Raw genomic sequence first — 21,159 nt, forward strand, 5'->3', positions numbered from 1 at the left:
TGCACGTGACACACGCTGCTATTGATATATAATATTAAGTCTGCCTTGATGCGATATATTTCATCATTTTAGCTCCCAATTTATTCCTTTTTTTTTTTTTTGTTTACTGTAATTGTTTCTTAGGTGACTTGGGAGACACAGTGGATGTAAATTTAGTTCTTGATAACGAGAAACCCACTTGAAATAGAAATGTGTCTCAGAACGACTGGTATGGGTATTAACACTTTTATTGATAAGGAGAGAACAACGTTTCGACCTTCCTAGGTCATCTTCAGGTTTAAAATTTAAACCCGTGTAAAATAACACTTTTATACCTATACTAATTAATAACCTAACATCCATCTGCAGCGCCCCTATAATAGTTTATACTCTCGTCCCTATGACGTGTGTCCCTCAATGATCACATTCGAACTCTTTCTTTCATAAACTGAATATGACTTAGGAAGATCGAAACGTTCTCTCTTTATCAGTAAGTGTTAATACCTGTACCAACCGTTCTGAGATACACAGGATGTGCAGTTAGTTTTATATCACATGATTATATCAGTAGCACGCGAGTAATTAATGGCACGATGCTCTCTACCTTACTATACTCATAGAATAACGTGATTGAACTAAACCGGAATTTTGGATTTTTTTCGCTATAGCATTTATGGGTGTATTATACGTATTTCTGTCTCAAACCAACCTAAGACACTTAGTGTAGAATCATTGTTTAAATAGACCTTTAAAGGGAAGTTACATCTACAGAGAAATATGTAAATCAGGATGTCACTAATATCACATATAAAGTACGTTACTGGGGTCTGAATGTAACATTCAAGAATGTTAGAAACAGCAGTAGGACTAACACGATATGAAGGACAGCACAGTACGTTTTATCAGTCGATGTTTATTTGTTATTCCTAACAGTCTGAAAGACAAATAAAGATCCGATGGTCGCTAGGTGTTCACTTTCCAGACACTCGAGTCCAGTGTTTGCTGAAGCATTTGGTGTCTTTATGTTTGAGTTCCATCTCCTCAGTTGACAAATAATGATGAAATACAGGTTATTTTTTAAAACCCCTATTAGAGCATATTTCATGGTTTGACAATCAAACATGTGTCCACTTGACTTTCTACTTTAAATCCACATCATTAAGAAACTTAAGAATACTTGTACGCGTTTTATTTTTGGAAGCAAGTTACAGGCTTTGGCAATTTTTAATATCATTTGCTTTAAAGCCAAATTAAGCAAAGCTTGTGAACAAAATGTTGTGTATCTGTTCTGTATGTGAAAAACGTCTGCTATCTTTAATTCTACACATTTTATGAATGTAAACAGTAGTTCTGGTTCTCCTCTTCCTTTATTTTGGTTACAAATCTACTATTTTGTTTCACTGGAACATTAAGCAGAGTAGATAGTCAGTTTGAAAACTTTAACGGACTGTCTGTTGAAAGAAATGGAGACCACGTTTCTGGCATTATATTGAGGAAAGTCAATTTCTTTCAACATGCAGTCCATTAAAGCTCTCAGATCTATAATCTTCAATTTTGTTTGACAGCGGTTGTGATGAAAAATTACAATTCACTAAATTAACGCAGAGTTCATCACAACTGTTAATAATGTAGAAAGAGCTATAACCATTACTATACATGAAGTTCTGGATGAAAGGTTTCTCTGGCACTGAGTGGAACAGTTTGGGTTCTTATACAAATACACATTTTACCTTTATTCAAGACTTCTTGTTATTACATACGAAGCCATGCCAACTCATCTTACAAAAGAAAAATAACTTTATTGATATCTGATCTATAGTGTACAAAGAATGAGACCTCACAACATTAACAAGTGAAACAACTGGTTTTATGGCATAGAACGCCATTCACGTTAGAAATATATCAGTATCTTAAATAAAATGATTCAAACTTATGTTCTACAAGCACTACATTCAAAATTACAATTACAAAAAAACTTTTAAAAAAAAGGTTAGCAAAAAATTCATAACTGGAATATTTTTTTTAAACTGTTCTATCGTTCCTAAGATTTTTGTGAATCACTTGCAAGTCACTATTTGTCTACTGTTTTACTCTCAGGTCTTTCTTCATAGTACAAATGTTTAAAAAGTGCATAACCAACACCAAATGTAAGGGCTGCAACTACTGTGCCCTGGGCAGCAACTCGAAGCTGCATCAAGTATACAGAGGGCGACATACCACCACGATGTTTATAACGATACGCTCCGTACAGACATGCAAGTCCACACCCTAGTAGGCCTAGAGGTTAAAAAAAATAAACACATTAGAGAAAATAGTTTTTAGTGAGGAGCTAAATCCAGGTCAATTAATTATAATAAATAAAAGATTAAGTTTATTTATATACATAAACCAATTGTTTGATAATGATGTAAAACCTTCCACATCATAAATGAATACACAAACCTATTTATGTACATTGTTGCATATGTGAAAGGTTATTTGTAGTCAACATTATAATTTTAAATACTGGTGAGGATAGTAGAAATGTTGTGTTGAACAGAGTAATTATAAATTTATTGTGATTATTCATAAAGCAGACAGAGAAAATGATGGTTAAAGGCCATACAGTTTAACTAGAAATACTGCAAGGTTGTGGGAAACCTTAGGTTACAGTGCTGTCTGTCTGTATTTATGAAGTTCCAGCAGCAGAAGAAATATTCTGATGTGTATTTTCATTGTAAACACCTGCTCATGACAAGAAGTACTGATTCACACAATTATATAGACAAAACAGTTATAATTAAAATAAATAAAATCTTAAGTCCTACTATAAAATAAGGATACTGTCTTTTCAGATGAAGTGCTGCATGAAACATGCCAAAACATACCTAAATTTCGTACAAGGCATAAAAATTTGCATATTTCTAATACAATAACTTTAGACTTCGGTTGCAACCAGATGGAATTTTCCAGGGTATTACAATGTTTGCATCTTTCATTCCACAAGTTTTATGGACTCAAATTTATTCAAGGAAATTCTCTAAATAAGAATCAAATTTTAAAATACAAGCAAGTATAGTTCAACGAAGACAAAGTTTATAATACCACAAATCTCTGGACAAAACTACAAAACCTAAAATAATTTCATAGTCTGCTTATTTTAGAATAATTACTGCAAATAAATTTATTCATCTATCAGGTGGTCAAGAAATAAATGTTGGAATTCTTATGACATTTAGAAGCTGAATATTGAGTAACTTATTAGTTGGTTGGTTTAATCCACCGTTTGTTGCTTGTGAGATGTCTTAAATGTCTACTCTTTCAATTCCACTCAGAGCAAGTTTTGCAACCTCCAAAGCAGCATGGAAAAGGACTTTCATCTGATTTCCATCCACAACTTCAAACTTGGATGAAAAGCTACTGAAACTATACTGAACATAGATCATGCATTCAGTCATGGATCTATTACTGAACATACAGTTCAGTGTTGATTGTAAAGGTTTCAACATGGTGATGAAAGTTTCAAAGACTACGAAGGTCATCAAAGGAAACCATCTTTAGATGAAAACACATTAAGGGAGGCAGTTGAGACAGACCCTCGCACAACAGTATGAGATTTGCAGAGAAGCTAGGCACAAGCAAATAAAGCATTGCCATCCACATGAGTGCAATTGGAAAGATGACAAAGTTGGATAAATGGGTTCTGCATGAGCTGACTGAATATAAAGAAAATCTGCACAATGAGACCTGTCGAGGACGATGCTCTAAAAGCTGAACAAATTTGAAACTGAGGTTCTGCCTCATCCATCTTATTTCCCCAGACCTTTCTCTTACATATTTTCATTTTTTCAACAGCTTTAACAACTTTTTGAACAATAAATGCTGTCAAAACCAGGTAGTTGCAAAAAAAAAAATTTCAGAGAGTTCATTGACCACAGAAACTGATATCTACAGTAGGAACATAAACAGCATCGTTACACGTTGACAAGTGTGTTGAAGCAAATGGTGATTACTTTGATTAAAGCATGTTTTATAACACTGGTTTATACTTTTCCAAACTTCACAGTTCAAAAACAATGTTTATTTCTGAACAACCTAACAGATTTTCAGATACTTTTGTTTTGAAATGCAGTAATAATCTGGAAAAAATAGTAAAAATTGAAAAAATAAGTGGTTGTATTACTTCTGTCTGTGTAACACCAAGATATTTATATCATTTATATTTTTAATCTAACACACTAACATATCCATAAACTGAAACATTTTAAAATAATTGGTTGTATTACCTCTATCTGTGTAACACCAAGATATTTATATCATTTATATTTTTAATCTAACACACTAACATATCCATAAACTGAAACAATTATAAACCCATTTAATACTGTCAAAGACATCTATCCTGCTGAATAGCATTATGGTTAGCCTGGTTTATATCAGGTATTTTTGCAAAGTCACAAGCATTAACTACACTGGCTATCCTTAATTTTATCCTTATAGGCTAGTGTAGCTACCAACTGTTGGGCTACGAGACAGTGACTTAACCATCACTATTATATATTACCCACAATCCCAAAGTTCACCACTGTTTTAATACTGCAACAAATTGCAATAATAAACCCTCAAATCTGTAGTCTGACATGCTAATTGTTAACCCTCAAAACTGTAGTGTGACATGCTAATTATTAGACAATGTTCATTTCTATCCTTGTTTCATCTCACGCATTAAGCAGTTTACCTTGCAAAGCTTTATTAACTAATATTCAAATTAGTCTTTTTTCACAATGTGTTTTTTATGGTTCCAACATTAGATTTCATTTTTATCACTTTTGTTGTAATTTTCATTAAGTTACACTTTTCTATCTTTTAAACTTTAAGCAGTACGTATGGTATGAGTACTGAATGTTATTTACACTTTCTACAAGTGATATTTAGATTTAATATGCTAAAAGCATATTTCATAACAGTTACAGTATATATTTCTTAATACTATCAATCTTCCATAAGATCAGGCTTCTTTAGAAAACACCAAGAGCAAAGTATCCTGCTGAAACCAGTTAATATTTCAGATCTTCAACTTCAAAGCATAAAAGTCCAGTGGAGCTCTATTGGAAGATTAGTCAGGTGCAGTAAATGTGGTCTTTTGGAACTGTTACAATTCCAGTTTATTTGACCATCTTAAAAAATAGCAAATGATTTTGAGATGAGGATGGAAGATGGTAAATTTTGTTAGCTCCTGTACCTTCATCAATTTCAAATCATTGTTAATGGTTCCAGGAGATAAAGCCATCTTCATTTCAATGGCTTTGTTTGGGGCCAAAGAGCTCTTTTCTAGCCACAGCCATCAGTTTGAGGATGAGAGAATCAGTCCTGATTGACTTGGAACCCAATGGTATCAACCTGTGTTGCAACATTCTATTCCTTATTCAAAATGTTTCTCTTCAAAATGAGCTGTTACATATTCCTCTAGGCATTAATCAAATTTTGACAACATTCTAGAAGTCTGATCAGAGCAGCTTGCTTTCATGTGCTGGAGAAATGCCCGTAATGAGAACATAATGATAAAAGGTGAGTTAATATTTTCCCACAAGAGCAGACATGCAAGGACAACCTTGAAGGGCCTCATGGTACCTTGTTGACCAAATTATGTAGAACTTGTACAGTGCTGAACACTCAAGTGCTCACTTGCAGTAGTGTTTATTCCTTCTGCCAATACTTAAGCTGTCTATCAACATATATTTAACTTTAAGCAGGCCAATACAATAATGTAGGAGCCTGATTCATTATATCCCATGGGATCTAACTTATAAGTTATCCATCCCAAGCCTATTTTAGAGTAAACAAAGATTCTACAGAATATGAGAACTTTACAAGGATATACTGTATAATTCAATTAAAAGTATTTTGACTAAAAATAAAACAAATCATCTGGTTAAACAAATAATTACATTTAAATAATTACAAAACTGATATATTTATATGGAATTAGAAGTCTATATAAACCAGTTTGTGTTTAAAGTATTATTCCTGCATCACTCACCAAGAGTCATAAATGGAGCCTCTCGGGATTTCCTAGAAAGTTTTTGGGTTTGGGATTCTCCTTCAAACTGACTTGGATCAAAAATAGGTTTAGTAGGAGCTACTGTAGTATTTTCAGTATCACTCATCGTTTTCTACAATAAAAAAATAAAGGTTAACTCTGGACTCTAAATAAAACTGTCATTCAGTTTTGTCTCTTGGTTTAGGTATATAAACCTGTTACTACGCTGTGTGTGTTGTTGGTTTTGGATTTTGCACAAAGTCACACAAGGGCTATCTGTTCTAGCCATCGCTAACTTGCACTCAGACTAAAGGGAATGCAACTAGTCATCACCACCCACTGCCAACTCTTGGACTACTCTTTTACCAATGAATAGTGTGATTTATGGTCACATTATTATACCCTCACGGCTGAAAGAGTGAGCACATTTGGTGCTATGGGAATGCAAACCCTTAACCCTGAGATTACAAGTCGAACGCCTTAACCCACCTGGTCATGCCGGGCCTTTTCTTTAAATATACCCAACATATTTATTGATTATTAAAACACATTATTACAGCTAGATACTTGTTCAATCATGAGTGGTGACATTTTTCACAATGTTTTTTCCTGGTTCTTTCTTGATTCATTATTATTATTCTGTGTGATTTTGTACTACAAATGTTGCTCGTTTGAATGTTCAAGTGTGAGGTATTTAGTTATAAAGTCCTGGAAAGGCAATTTATTGATTTAATAATATGTAAGGTCTGTAAGTGGTGTTATGGTTAATAACTTTGTATTCTTTCATTAACATTTATGTTACTGACTGATACATAACATTAATAAAGTGCTAGTTTATATGGTTACACAAAGAGCAAAGTTAAGGAAGGACATTTCACCAGGTTAGTTTACACCAATGAAAGGAAGCGAGTAAAACTATTAGGTAATTTGATCAAAGCATAACCTTTAACATCATTACCTCCTTAAGTAAAATATAAAAAAAGGTTTAACAACTCATAACATACAAGATAAATCATCCTACAAATACACTACTTTTGAGAACATTTTTCTACAAGCCCGAAGTCGGACTTTCAAAAGCTAAACTCAGTACTCTTACAAGTTTTTCATTCCACCACTAAAGCAGACCTCACAGGCTGTCCAGATTTATAACAATTTGAAACTACTACTTGGCCTTTACAACGTCTAATTATATAGTTCTATATACTATACATTCAGTCCATGTAATTAGTCAGCTACCAAACTGGAGAAGTATGTATTTTCTTGTATCAGAGCCACACTGGGCTATCTGTTGTGTCCACTAAGAGGAATCAAACCCCTGATTTTAGCATTGTAAATCCAAAGACTTACAACGATCCCATCGAGAGACAACTGGAGATATAAGCAGTAACAGTTTTTTTCAAAAGCATTTAATTTTTTTAATTATTAAAGGAACTGAGTTGCTTAATGTAGTTTATTATAAACTTCTGTTCTTAAACCTTGGTTTTGTGCTATAAAATTGTAAAAAGTAGATACAACAAGATCTGCCATAACTCAAATGGATGTGTATATAAACATGGTTTTCAACAGAAGTGGAATTGGATAATTTGTCTGTTACCTAAAACAAACATGCAGATTTACATTTACAAATGACATATCTGAACATTTCATGAAATAATACAAACATATACTACTCTTATAGATCAAGAATGGAAACAAGAAGAAAAGAAATAATTATTCTTACATCAATATTCATGGACATTATTTAGATGGAAACATGTTTGAGCACAAGGATCACAGATTCTTAGCTTCCTTAAAAAATAAAAAGGTAAGTCTAAAGAGTGATATAATACCTGGGCCAGATAATGTTTAACCAAGGATTTTGAAAAAGGTTAGTGTTAGATATGCGAGCTAACTGCTAGTATATATTTTAAGTCATTGAATAGTGCCACACAGATGCTAGTGATTGCAAGCTAGCCAATGTCACTCCTCTTTTCAAGGGAGATGATAAAATTTGTCCCAATAATTATAGGCCTATTAGCATTATTTAAGTTGTAGCAAAAGTTTTGGAAGGTCTCATAAAAGATACTTTGCAAAGTCATTTAACAAAATTTAGAATTTTATTGGATAGTCAATATGGTTTTACTAAAGGAAATCTTACCTTACAAATACTTTGATATTTTTTGAAAAGGTTACTGCCTACATAGAAAATGTTAAGTGTGCATTTATGGTGTTTCTGGATTTTCAGAAAACATCTGATAGGGTGCCAAATAAGAGACTTATTAAAAGTTTTCTGTAGGCAATGGTGGTGATGCAGGATAGATTGGTTCATTGGATGGGAAACTGGCTGGATCAAAGAAATCCAGATATTCTTATAAACGTAGTTCAGTAAAACTGGATTATTGTCACAAGTGGTTACTTCAAAGGTCAGAGTTAAGATATTTGCTCTTTTTGATTTACATTGAAGACAGAGGAAGGAATGGTCAATAGATTGTCTCAGTTGGCTGATATTAATTTTAGGTGTTACTGCCTGAGAGGAGGATGTTCTTATTTTAAAGAAAGGTTTGGATTATCTAAAGAGTATGGAAAGTAAACAGCCTTTGATTATAATAAGAAAGATGAGGTACCCATCCTTCATCTGTGTTATAAACTTAAATGTAGGGGTGAATACTATGATAAAGAACACAGAAATCTCAACATTTACACAATTTATTTATAACATTATTACTGTTTTCATTATTACTTCAAATCTTCTGTGTAGCTTTTAAGAACTCAATATGTAGAAAACTTTAAACCTGGTATACACTGTTCAATGAAGAGAGTGACTGTAGGTAGCAGTGGTAATGTCGATTTATGTTACTTGCATTCAGCACTCAGCTCATGATGTCCTTCCACAATGTTTCACATGATTAATCAATCTACAGTCATCGGTGGTACTGTGTCATGGACTAAGGTTGAAAGACCATGGGTCAAAGTAGAAAATGGGAGTGTTCTCAAGAAACAGCTTTTCACATTAGTTTTACAGTGGCTGCTGAAGTAGAAAGTTTAGCTGAGTTTATACAGTATTGTAAAACTGGCAGTCATATTTTTTCATTGCATTCCTCCATAGAATTCTAATACACTCCAAAATATACAAGATATTTATGTGACCTCTTTCCACATTGTACCCATGTCGTATTATAGAAGTTTTAAGTTTGTTTTTGTCTAAGAATACGGTGCCATCTATTAATGTACTTAATGCTCACTTACATCAAACAAACATTTAATAACAGCAATAATGGGGTTGTTAACCCCCATTAACATGCCCCTTGTTCCAAACAATCATCCCACAAAGTTTGGTTGAGATTGGTCCAGCAACCTAGTAGTAGTTAGATAATGGGCAAACAAACACACAGATTGTTTTGTTTTACATAGAAGATAAAGTAATTCATATTTGATATTACAATTTTAATTATGAATACAATTTTGATGGATTAACCTTAAAAGCATTATGAAAGAAAAGGATCTCTGTTCCAATTCATCAATGTCTTAAAACATCCTAGCACTAGGTTGTTGCTAGGTGTAGCTCAAATAGGGTTTTAAGCTGTATCTATACAAAAACTTAATACAAATCTAAAGTTAGTGTTATTATACAGGTTAGGTTTGGAACCTTGTGTTCAGTTTCTAGTTCCTCACCTAAGGAAGGACACCAAATTGTTGGAAAAGGTTCAATGAAGGTCAAGTTACTCTAGTAAGACATCTTGATGAAAGTTATATAAGGATATGTTAAAATCTTTGAAAATATTTTCTCTTGAAGAAAGAGTTAGGATCTGATTAAGGTGTTTGAGAATATTAGGGGAATTTTATGTATCATTTTTAAAAAAAACTTTGAGAGCAGTAGGACTAGAGAAGTTCATAGTTTGGGAGCTTAGACAGATTGTTTTTTAACAGGGTGGTTTGCATTTTAAATTTGCTGCCTTTAAATGGTAGATGCAGTTAATTAATGTAAAAGAGGTTAAAGTAGGCTTTTGTAAATATCTGGCATTGAGCATTTATTCTTAAGTTTAGTAAAATGGAAGGCCTTGATTAACCAACAGATTCCATGTTGTCCCTAATTTTATCTATATACAAACCTTACCTCTTTCATAATATTAATAAATACCACACACTTATAAGTGTGGTGTTTTTCACTTGATAACAATTCTAGTTGTTAATTTAAAGCATGTTTTGTTGGAATACAAAGAGTTTTGAGTGAAAATGTTCCTTTTCAGCTATAAGTACAAAAAAAAATTAGCTTGATAATTTCTCTATGTCCTGTTTCGTTTTTTATGCTGCTGATTTAATGCACCAAGTTCTAACACGTAGCCCCCTAATGGCAAAATTGTATGTTTGCGGACTCACACCGCTGGAAACTAGGTTTTGATACCCGTGGTTGGCAGAATACATATAGCCTATTGTGCAGCTTTGTGCTTGATTCCAAACAATCCTTTGTCGTCATGGTTATTAACTTATAGAACCACGTAAGCCTAGTTGTTAATTATTTTAATAAGCATATAACAATTACTAACAAAAAAAACCAAATCTAACGTGCAAACCCAAATTTTTTCCAGTAAAAAATGTTTGCACTCTATTACCATTTTACACCCTTTAAGTTATATATCCATCTTTTTACCTCCTGATATTGAATTAAATTAAACCTATTAACTCTTTACCTTCACATCTCATATAATTTGTACTACAGTACGTGTGCTTTTGCACAATTACTTCATCAGAGTAATTAGTGCTAAGAGTAAGAATTGGGGTTAAAAATATAAAATACTGCTTTTGGTAGAAACTCACAGTAAGAAAATCATTATCTACACAATCTCTTTCAAAAACAATTAATAGGATGTCATAATAATTGTGCCACCTATTCATTAAGTAAAAAGAATTGCAAACTCTTCTTGGCAATATTTGCCTGAACGAAATAGGATTACTGTACCACACGCATTATTAGCGACAACTTATTTTCAGTCTCATTGTCTGCAACTTAGTCCAAGTCATTGGATTATATTTAGAATACAGTATTTTTACACAAGTTTATTAAAATAAAAATAAAAACATTATTCACTAGATAAAACTCACGCTAAGTTCAACGTAAAGAATTACGGTACTTTTGTAGGTAAGAAATTTCAACCAAAACCTATCACATTCATAGTTGAAATTAGCAAAACACAAATTAAAATTATAAGGCGTTCATCATACACTAATTTACATTTTGTGTTAAAAAACAAGATATACACAAAACAAATAGCCAACTTAAATATGTAGATCTAATCCGTCAAGTTGTTATTTCTATCTCAATTTTTTTCAAGAATTTTAATTGCTTTTGGAAATCCTTAAATCACGTGCTACAGTTTTCATTGCCTATTTGTCTCGTTCGCCCTTCAAAGTACCGAAAGTGGTGGCACGTGGTCAATGACACTGCTAAAATCTGTGGGAAAAATTATATGCAATACGTAATATGTATAAAAATGTTTACAAATGAAAATTACAACCTATGATCATTGACATTTCTGAATGAATCTAATAAAACAATCACATTTAAAATAAAGTTGCAAGTTTACTGGTAATTAACTATACTATAACATTTTAGAAATATGACGGGCATTTTTTTAACCAGCACATCAATGGTAATGTAATTTGAACACTTGTTTAAACATCCTTACAATTACTGTATGTGATACTGTGCTAATTTCTTAAACAAAATTTACTTTAATAAAGGATATTAAACTTTAAAATATGGGGCTATTTTGTGCTCCATAATCTCACAACATTACACTAATGATTGATTAAAAACAAACAGCAGTTAACCGGTAATACGATAGTAAAATTAATGCTCATTTCAAAATAATTTCAAGAGTCGTCTTGAACCTTGACTTAATGATGAAAAACTTAGCATTAAAAGGAATAAAAGGAAATTATTTTAATATTCACTAATAGTACTACGTTGTGAAACAGTTTGGTAATTTAACTTTAATAGGTAAGTACTAAAATAAGCGATTTTTATGCATGTGTATTTTTACTACATCGATATTCAGTTGGTCCTAGGAAAACGCTCAACTTTTGTAGCTGTAACTAATTTAATAACAAACAAATGAAATATTTTAAAACTTCTATTCATCCTCCCACAAATAACACAATTAGCTTATTCGTGTTAACCACATATCTTTTATATCATTTAAAACTACTAAAGCAAATACTTACATATTTCAAAAATAGGCTTTCTTCAAATAACCAAAGCTTCTTATTTCTATAATGTTCAAGACGCAACCTTTAGTCGTATCTCAACAGTTCTCTTCTACTGACAAAATCTCCTCACTTTTCACATCTCTGCTCCCGTAAACAGCATTCTATTCTTAGTATCAATAGTTATGAAACACCAAACCAAACAATCACAGAACGAAATATCTTATTAAAATAAATGTAATATATCGAGAAGTTAAAAAATTGTTTAAACTAAACTTATAATTTGTTTTACTAAAAGTTTCCTAAAATCTGATCGAATAATTTACTGTCATGTCTTTCACGAAACTTCTATCAACGAGTGCGTTTGTTAAACCTAGATAGCCGATTTGTGTATTTTTGTAATTGTACAACAGTGTCCATTTTCTCTATCCCCCCGGTTGCACAAAAGCATGTTTATGGACTTATAACGTTAAGACCCGGGTTTCGATACCCGTGGTGAACAGAGCACAGATAGCCTATTGTGTAGCTCTGTGCTTAATTCAAAACAAACAAATCCAATTTCTTTTGTCGTTTCAATATATTTTTATTCTACTGTTGAGTTTCAGAGACTTCTCTGAATGATTTCATAAAAAATAGGCACTCGAACACAATAATTCTGTGTTTATGATTTAATTTTTAGGAATAGATTAAATCCTTTAACTTCAATTTAAAAATTAGTCACAACATTTAGTGATAAATGTAGTAAATATGAGAAGATAATATTTTAGGTTATGGTAACATCTATCATATATTTTAATTTGCATTGGTTTTGTGCAGGAATTTTATAACGTTTCGATTGTTTCGCTTGTATACAGATTTAACTCAGACACATAGCTCAGAAAGCCGTTGAGATAGCCTTGTTGTAGTTGCTTTATTTCTTTGTTCTATATTGTACATAATGTCTATTTTGCCCTATTTGGAGATAAGTGTACTTTGTTCAACAAAAGTCTATCCCTAAAGAAAGCGGTGTAGTTGATCACGATGCAGCATATGTCATTTCCAGTATGCAAATACGCATGCTTCATTTTCTTTGTCACAATGAAGACTGTTTTCATTTTGTTAAACTTGTGCAGTCTCGTTATTTTTCACACATACTACGAAACCCTAGCCAAATTTCTAACACAGATTATTCTCCTTGTTTTCTGAACGAATCTGCTGTTATTAAGAGTCTAATTATCTAATACTTCACAGAAAACAGTTCTCATCTAAAAATTCCAAATTTTGTATACAGCTGTGGATGTGAAACATTTTCATTAGTATTTGATCGTATAAGGTAACTCTGAACCTCGTAGGCGTGGCATGGCCAGGTGGTTAAGGCACCTGACTCGTTATAGGAGAGTCGCGGGTTCGAATCCCCGTTATACCAAACATGCACGCCCTTTCAGCCGTGGGGACCTTATAATGTGACGGTTAATCCCACTATTCGTTGGTAAAAGAGTAGTCCAAGAGTTGGCTGTGGGTGGTGATGAATAGCTGCCTTCCCTCTAGTCTTATACTGCTAAATTAGGGACGGTTAGCGCAGATAGCCCTCGAGTAGCTTTGCGCGAAATTCAAAACAAACCAAACCAAACTAAACCTCTATTACAGTATTATTAGATAACTAGAAAAAATTCATAGAGTACAACCACACTCTGAAAATTTTCCACTTTTGAAGTAACTATAATATAAAATGCAAGAAAATCTTCATGCTCCAAAGTATAAACATAGGTGTGAAGAATATTTTTCTATTTTAATATGCTCTTTATTTAAATTTTTAAAATACTATAATCTATAATAATATTAAAACCGGTTGACCTTAACCTTTGAGTTTCATTTATTACAATTTAATTAATCGGTCTTTGTGGGACATTAAACAGTTGTACCAAATTTATTAATTATGTTATTGCCATTCAAACGTAGGAGAGCAATCTCCTTGTCATCTTCTGAGATATCTTCAGGTAATATTCTGCTTGGTTGACGCCTGAGGGATTGATATTCGTCTAGACTGGGTCATTTGGAAAAAAGGAAACAACTCCATGATGGATGCATGGTTTTTGACTTGGAAGGACCAATTTGTAAGAATTATTTGTACTGCAATGTTACTGAGTCTTGGAAGTTGTAACTGAATGTCGATAGAGATATTTGTTTCTGTTTTTTTAAAGTTATTATTCTGCACAAAGGTCTTTGAAATCAATGTGCTCTAGCCATTAATAATTTTGGAGTGACCGCTCTTAAATACGTGTTTCGTATCTATTCAATCTTATCTAGTTGTGTAGTATTCATAATGATCGTCGGTATTGTATAATTTATTGTGAAATACTTCATGCTGAAATTATTAGTGCAGCATTAACAATGTTGGTATCTAAAGTTGTCATGATGTTTGTGTGGCTGATGAAGTTCAGTGGTATTGCAATGTTTTTTGTTCTTTTTTTTACAAAGAGATGGCTTGGAAACGATGGCGATGACTTGGCCTTATTAGATTGTCTGTTGTTGAAGATGCTTTGGTAGGTTTGATTATCGTTCTCGTTAGCCGTGGGTCGAAAATTTCTAATAGGTCAAGAGACTCACATTTATTTGACAGTTTTGCTGACCAAACACGAACACTGATTTTAGGATAGTTTGAGGTTGCTGTTTTCAATCTGGATCCTAAAATTATACATAAGTGCTTCAGAGGGTTTCATATTAACTCTTAGTTTGACGCCGACTGGAGGCTTTTCTGATTGTGATCTAACATCAAAAACAGGGTTATAAGAGTGATTTTAAGATGTTAAATACTCTAGAGTATTCTGAATAATATTAGAAAATTATTTCAACTTGTTTTCCATTAACATTTTCTATGACAAACAAAACTTTTGTATATAATGCAAAATAAGTAATATTGAGAAATCAACGTTCTTATCTCCTTATTAGATGCCATTTTGCAAATACTGTCATCCAGATTTTAAATATCTGTTTCTTTGTTTGGATTTATTTTGTGTACGGATATTTGTGGAAGTTAATCTACCAGTAAATCATGCTGAAAGCAACATTCCAAAGTAATACTGTGGCATACCAAAACATACGAACTAATGACTGTATCAGTCGTTCTGTTGGTATCAACTGATGTTGCGATTAATTTCCTCTCAATTTGAAAAACATCTGTGTTATGCTCACCACGGGGGTCGAAACCAGGGTTTTAGCGACTTGGGAACACACACGTACAACTGTGCCAATAGGAGGCATGTTTAATATGACAATAGTATTTTACAACACATGGTAAGACTTGATAAAGAAAGTTACTGAATACGACATGTCACAGCAGTAATATTGGCATTATGGAACAAGAACTGTATCAGTATATATGTGACTCCTCTCAGATTAATCATCCAAATCATTTTCGTTATCAGATTCTCAAATAATATCATCATTCTCAACTCCATCAGTTGGTCCAGGCTGGTTTTTTCCAATCCAAGCACTTGCAGAATTCTGAGCAATTGAGTTTTTCTCTCTACACGAGTATTTTCCTTGGGTATATTCGGTTTCTTGCATGAACATGAAATGTTTTTTTTTATTATGAAGTCTTGAGTAAATGCAATGGTATTTTTAGCACAGACATAATACAATTTTCAATGTACCATACGAAATCTTCTGGATTAGGGGAAGCTATTGTCTACTACAGACATCAATTATTGTATTGCAACTTGATAGCTAGCACTACAAATGTGGTTAACAAGAGAATTCCTGAATGTTTGTGAACTTGTTGCATCAATATTTCTGGTGTATGAATGCCTTAAAATAAACAATCAAAGCCACGTCATCATTACTAGAAGACAGTTAATCTTTCTTAACCTACACATTTCCAAGTTGTTCTTTAAGAATAACAACTTAGTCTGCTTCATTTCCTTTCCTCATGGCATAGCCAAGCACCATATCATGCTTTGATTCAAAGGATCTAGATATTCTTTGCTGAATGCATTCTGATCCACATTGCAGACAGAATAAAAGCTTTGTGGCATCCTCGTTTCATCCCGTTATATTCTTTTTTGCGTTTTTGCCCTCAAATGTCTGTAGGCGTATTTGTGCCACTTGAGTACTTTGGCTTTGTTTACTTTGTACAAGAACTGCCAGTTCCTTCTCTTTGGCAGGCCCAGCACGGCCAGGCATTTAGGGCGCTTGTGGGTTGTGGCTTCGTATCCTTGTCACACCAAACATGCTCGCCCTTTCAGCCATGATAGCGTTATAATGTGACGGTCAATCCCACTACTCGTTGGTAAAAGAGTAGTCCAACAGTTGAAAGTGGGTGGTGATGACTAGTTGCTTTCCCTCTAGTCTTACACTGCTAAATTAGGGACGACTAGAGGAGATAAATCTTGGGTTTCTTTGAGCGAAATTCAAAAAAGCAAACAAACGCTATTAACAAAACTGTCTTTTTATTTGAGGTTTTTATTCATGTTAACGATAATACTATTTTTCTTACGTTGCAGTGAAAGAAAATTCTACATTAATGTGGCTCAAAAGTTTGGGTCGGGAAAGGATTCCTTATTTTTACCTTTAAAATATGGGGAAAAGGGTTTTCAATTTATGTTTTTTTTTTGTGACGTGGTATGCCCAAGTGGTTAGGGTACTTGCCTTGTAATCTGAGGGTAGCGGGCTCGAATACTCGTCACACCAAATATACTTGACCTTTCAGTTGTGGGGATGTTATAATGTGACAGTCAGTTCTACTATTCATTGGTAAAAGAGTAGCCTAAGAGTTGGTGGTAGATGGTGATGACTAACTGCTTTTCCTCTTGTTTTACGCTGCTCAATTAGGAACAGCTAGCAAAGATACAGTGTAGCCGTCGTGGAGTTTGCGCGAAATTCAAAAACAAACTCTTTCGTAAATCGAGAGGTGTTACTTTTATCAAAAATTTAATACTATTTAATCTATAGATTGACTTAGCAAATGTAACGCGCCGTTAGCTATAAGTGTATTTTAAGCGTATACAGTTATCATTGAGTTATAAAACACGCTGAGTAAACTGTATCATTATATAAGTAACATCTACAACCTAGTTATATCATTTCTGACTTTAAACGAAAACTTTCTTATCTTACTGAGAAGATAAGGTAATCATAAAGTAGCGTAATAAATTTTACTCTAACTTTAGGCCTAACATTCTTTATTCCCAGGCTACAATTGTTATGATATTCCTTTACATTTATACAGGTATTTAAAGGATGTTTCACGTGTGTTTCTCGAGTTTGGTAAATAAAATGATATAAAAATAACAACTTCTTGGTAAAGACAAGGCATCAAAGATTTAATTACAGGTTGAAATTAGGCCATTTATTGAATAGTTTTCATTAAATTAATTTTTAAAAGTTATTTTCTAAATATGAAATTCAGTTAGTGCATAAAAATACGTGGTTAAAGTATTTAATTTTTTGTACATAGTTACTCACAATCATATATAAGTGGTTACTCTTTTTCGATTTTGGTTAACAAAATGTGACATTTTATAAACGTTTTTTTATTTAAACATGCAATTTTGTGATAATTTTAAGATGTTATAAAATAAATCTAATCGTACATAAATTCACATCTACAAGATTAACCACTTGAATTATGTTTTTTAATTACTCTTAAAATGATGAACCTCTTTATGTAATACAATTTTTTGTAAGAGAGTTGAATTTTTAAAAATGTTATTAGAAAATGCATTGAGGTTTAGTTCATGTAATATCTCATAGATGCCACTCGAAATATTTAGTTTGTCATCAGTTGCATTGATCGGATCTGATCTTTTCACTTACAAAAAGTTCTGAAATTCTACCAGTTACTATTACAAGGATAAATAACTTATCGTGCAGAAGAAATGTCCACGTTTCACAATATTTTATCATAATTTTTTATATACATATACATAAGTCATAGTTTTGTCAGTATGTATACATGTATACAAATACATAAATCATAGTTTTGTCAGTATGTATACATGTATACAGATACTTAAGTCATAGTTTTGTCAGTATGTATACATGTATACATATACATAATTCATAGTTTTGTCAGTATATATGCATGTATACATATACATAAATCATAGTTTTGTCAGTATATACACATGTATACACAAACAAATACAAACATAACAAATAAACAATTTGAAATCATATTTTCCAAAACACTTCTGATATATCACCATATAAACTTTTATGTAGGCATAAACATAAAAGTATGTGTTCATGTACAATTTGTGTAAACTATATAAATATTTTACAGATCTCTATAATTGTTCATAGATAGAACACCTATCAAATAAAAACTATCAAACATACAAGATCTAAAAAATGCTAACTATTACACTGTTAACACCTTTATTATATTTTCCAAAGTTAGGGCTAATCAAATCTGAAGGTGTGAAAAGTGATTCAGAATACAACAGTTTTTTTTTTTGTCAAGTTCCATATTTCCTTGTTTATTATTTTATTATTCATTTTTATATAACCAGTTTCTGCTGTCTCTTTGTTGAGACTAACTTGTCAACTGTAATTGTGTTATTGTACCACACTTTTCCTGTTTTCTGACCACTGGCTATACCTTTACCTTATGACTATTTACCTACATCATGGTTGTTTCTGTTCTGAAGATGGCTACTTAGGTGATGGTCAAGCTAACTACTCTTTCTTTTAAAATATTCCGCCATCATGCTATGATTTATGTATCAATAAAATATAACAACTGTTACTTAGAGTTTTATTTTTAGAAACAGCTCATTCATGTAACATTTAGTGTTGGTTAGGGAGGTAGACAATGCTTGATTTGGTTAGTGAAATAGTTACCCAGGCAACACAGTGGCCACTTATCTCTGACTGTGTACACTGCCCGCAGGTGTGTGTTTTCTTATAGCAAAGCCATATCGGGCTATCTGCTGAGCCCACCAAGGGAAATCGAGCCCCTAATTTTAGCGTTGTAAATCCGTAGACCTACCCCTCTACTAGCGGGAGGCTGTACACGAGTAGAAAGACATTTCATCGTGATAGTTTGTACTTTGCACACGTGTTGGAAACATGACTAAAACAAAAGGGTATTTAACCAGTTAAAAACGAAATAATCGTGGGCGTAAATTAAAAAACAACAACAAAAACACAGGTAGAGGAGCCACAAAACTTTTATGAGAGAGTTACAGAAGAAAGCAATCTGTCAGATGCAACAGACAAACTTTCATTTACAGATAAACCTGACAACCCACAGACATCAGGTTTCACATCAGAAAGGTACGTTTATGTATATCAGGGTGTAAATTAATGCATATATATATATATATGTACATAAAGTTTTGTCTATTACTAAGATGTAAGATAACCCCAATATATATATTTATTGTTGCTTTTCAGTTTGAATGACACCCATGAACTATTATATATGATAGAAAAACAATCATGTGTTGACATCTTGGTCTAGAGACACTTCAGGGAAGATGGATTGTTCAAATTGCACATTTCATCACCAAAGTGAGGAGATTATCACATCATTCGTTCAACTGCCCAACAAACAGTGCTCTTTAAGTCACTGTGACCTTCGTCCAGGTCTGAAAAGTATTTTAGTAATCAAATGTGTATGTGGTGAAAATGTAAGAATTCAAACAGACAATGTACCAGAAGAAGGACATCATGATGTCAATATGTACCAGAAGAAGGACATCATGATGTCAATATGTACCAGAAGAAGGACATCATGATGTCAATATGTACCAGAAGAAGGACATCACGATGTCAATGTTCCTGCTCTTTGGGGTTTTAATATCACAGGTGCTGGACATTCACAATTGGAACAAGTGTGCTCTATCATGAAAGTGCTCTGTTTGAGCTTCAACACTTTTCAGAAGTGTGGAAAACGTTGGCAAGATAAACATTCATTATGTAAGAGTGTGTGTGTGCATTTCATTAAAACTTAATAAAGTTTATATTTACATACGTCAAACCATAGAAACTATATTTAAACATTTATAGCTCCAGTTTATATTATTTTGCCCACAAGCCAAACAGCATAACTTCCATGCCGATTTGATGAAGCTGGTTGCACAATATGAGGTTTTATTATTATTATTCTCTGTATTGGGAACGGAAAGCACAACAGGTTGTGAAGAAAGAAGTCTTGGTACAGAAGCTGACGATGTGGACATGGATGGAGTTCCATATATTACTGTGATTGTTGATGGAATAAGAGAAGCTATGGACACAGATACACGACCAGCTCAGGAGTAGCGGTTATTATTGGGCAAAAGATAAAAAAACTATTGTTGTTCTCAGATGTAATGAATAAACTTTGTTGTGTATGTACTACAGCAGCAATGAGAGATCGAGTGTACTTGTTACAGAAAGTGGAACGAGTCTTCTAGTACAATGAAATCTGACATAACTGTAGAAGTATTTCAAAAGTCAGAAGAGATGCATAAGCTCCGATATAGGAAAATGACGACGATTCATCCTTACGTAAAGAAGTTACGAAGCGCATGTCTTATGTTAAGTTACGAAGCGCATGTCTTATGTTAAGTTACGGATCACATGTCCTATGTTAAGTTACGAAGCGCATGTCTTATGTTAAGTTACGGATCGCATGTTTTATGTTAAGTTACGAAGCGCATGTCTTATGTTAAGTTACGGATCACATGTCCTATGTTAAGTTACGAAGCGCATGTCTTATGTTAAGTTACGGATCGCATGTTTTATGTTAAGTTACGGATCGCATGTCTTATGTTAAGTTACGGATCACATGTCCTATGTTAAGTTACGAAGCGCATGTCTTATGTTAAGTTACGGATCGCATGTTTTATGTTAAGTTACGAAGCGCATGTCTTATGTTAAGTTACGGATCACATGTCCTATGTTAAGTTACGAAGCGCATGTCTTATGTTAAGTTACGGATCGCATGTTTTATGTTAAGTTACGGATCGCATGTCTTATGTTAAGTTACGGATCACATGTCTATGTTAAGT

At 33.0% G+C, this 21,159-nt stretch overlaps 1 protein-coding gene across 2 annotated transcripts; it reads right to left on the reverse strand.

The window, feature by feature from the left end:
* Window positions 1-1,758: 1,758 nt before the first annotated feature.
* LOC143249916 (HIG1 domain family member 1A, mitochondrial-like) lies at window positions 1,759-12,357 on the reverse strand. 2 transcript variants are annotated; one of them, XM_076500526.1, is made up of 4 exons: window positions 12,200-12,337; window positions 11,252-11,426; window positions 5,999-6,131; window positions 1,759-2,256 (listed from the first exon to the last, which is right to left on the reverse strand). In XM_076500526.1, the coding sequence occupies exons 3-4, from the start codon at window positions 6,123-6,125 to the stop codon at window positions 2,051-2,053; spliced, it is 333 nt and encodes a 110-aa protein (XP_076356641.1). In that variant the 5' UTR covers window positions 6,126-6,131; window positions 11,252-11,426; window positions 12,200-12,337; the 3' UTR covers window positions 1,759-2,050. The 2 variants fall into 2 exon arrangements, with proteins under 2 accessions (XP_076356641.1, XP_076356640.1); XM_076500525.1 differs by lacking the exon at window positions 11,252-11,426 and having other exon boundaries at window positions 12,200-12,357.
* Between the last annotated feature and the right edge of the window lie 8,802 nt (window positions 12,358-21,159).

Source organism: Tachypleus tridentatus, chromosome 4 (genome assembly GCF_004210375.1).
Source record: "Tachypleus tridentatus isolate NWPU-2018 chromosome 4, ASM421037v1, whole genome shotgun sequence".
In the NCBI taxonomy this organism is placed as follows: domain Eukaryota; kingdom Metazoa; phylum Arthropoda; class Merostomata; order Xiphosura; family Limulidae; genus Tachypleus; species Tachypleus tridentatus.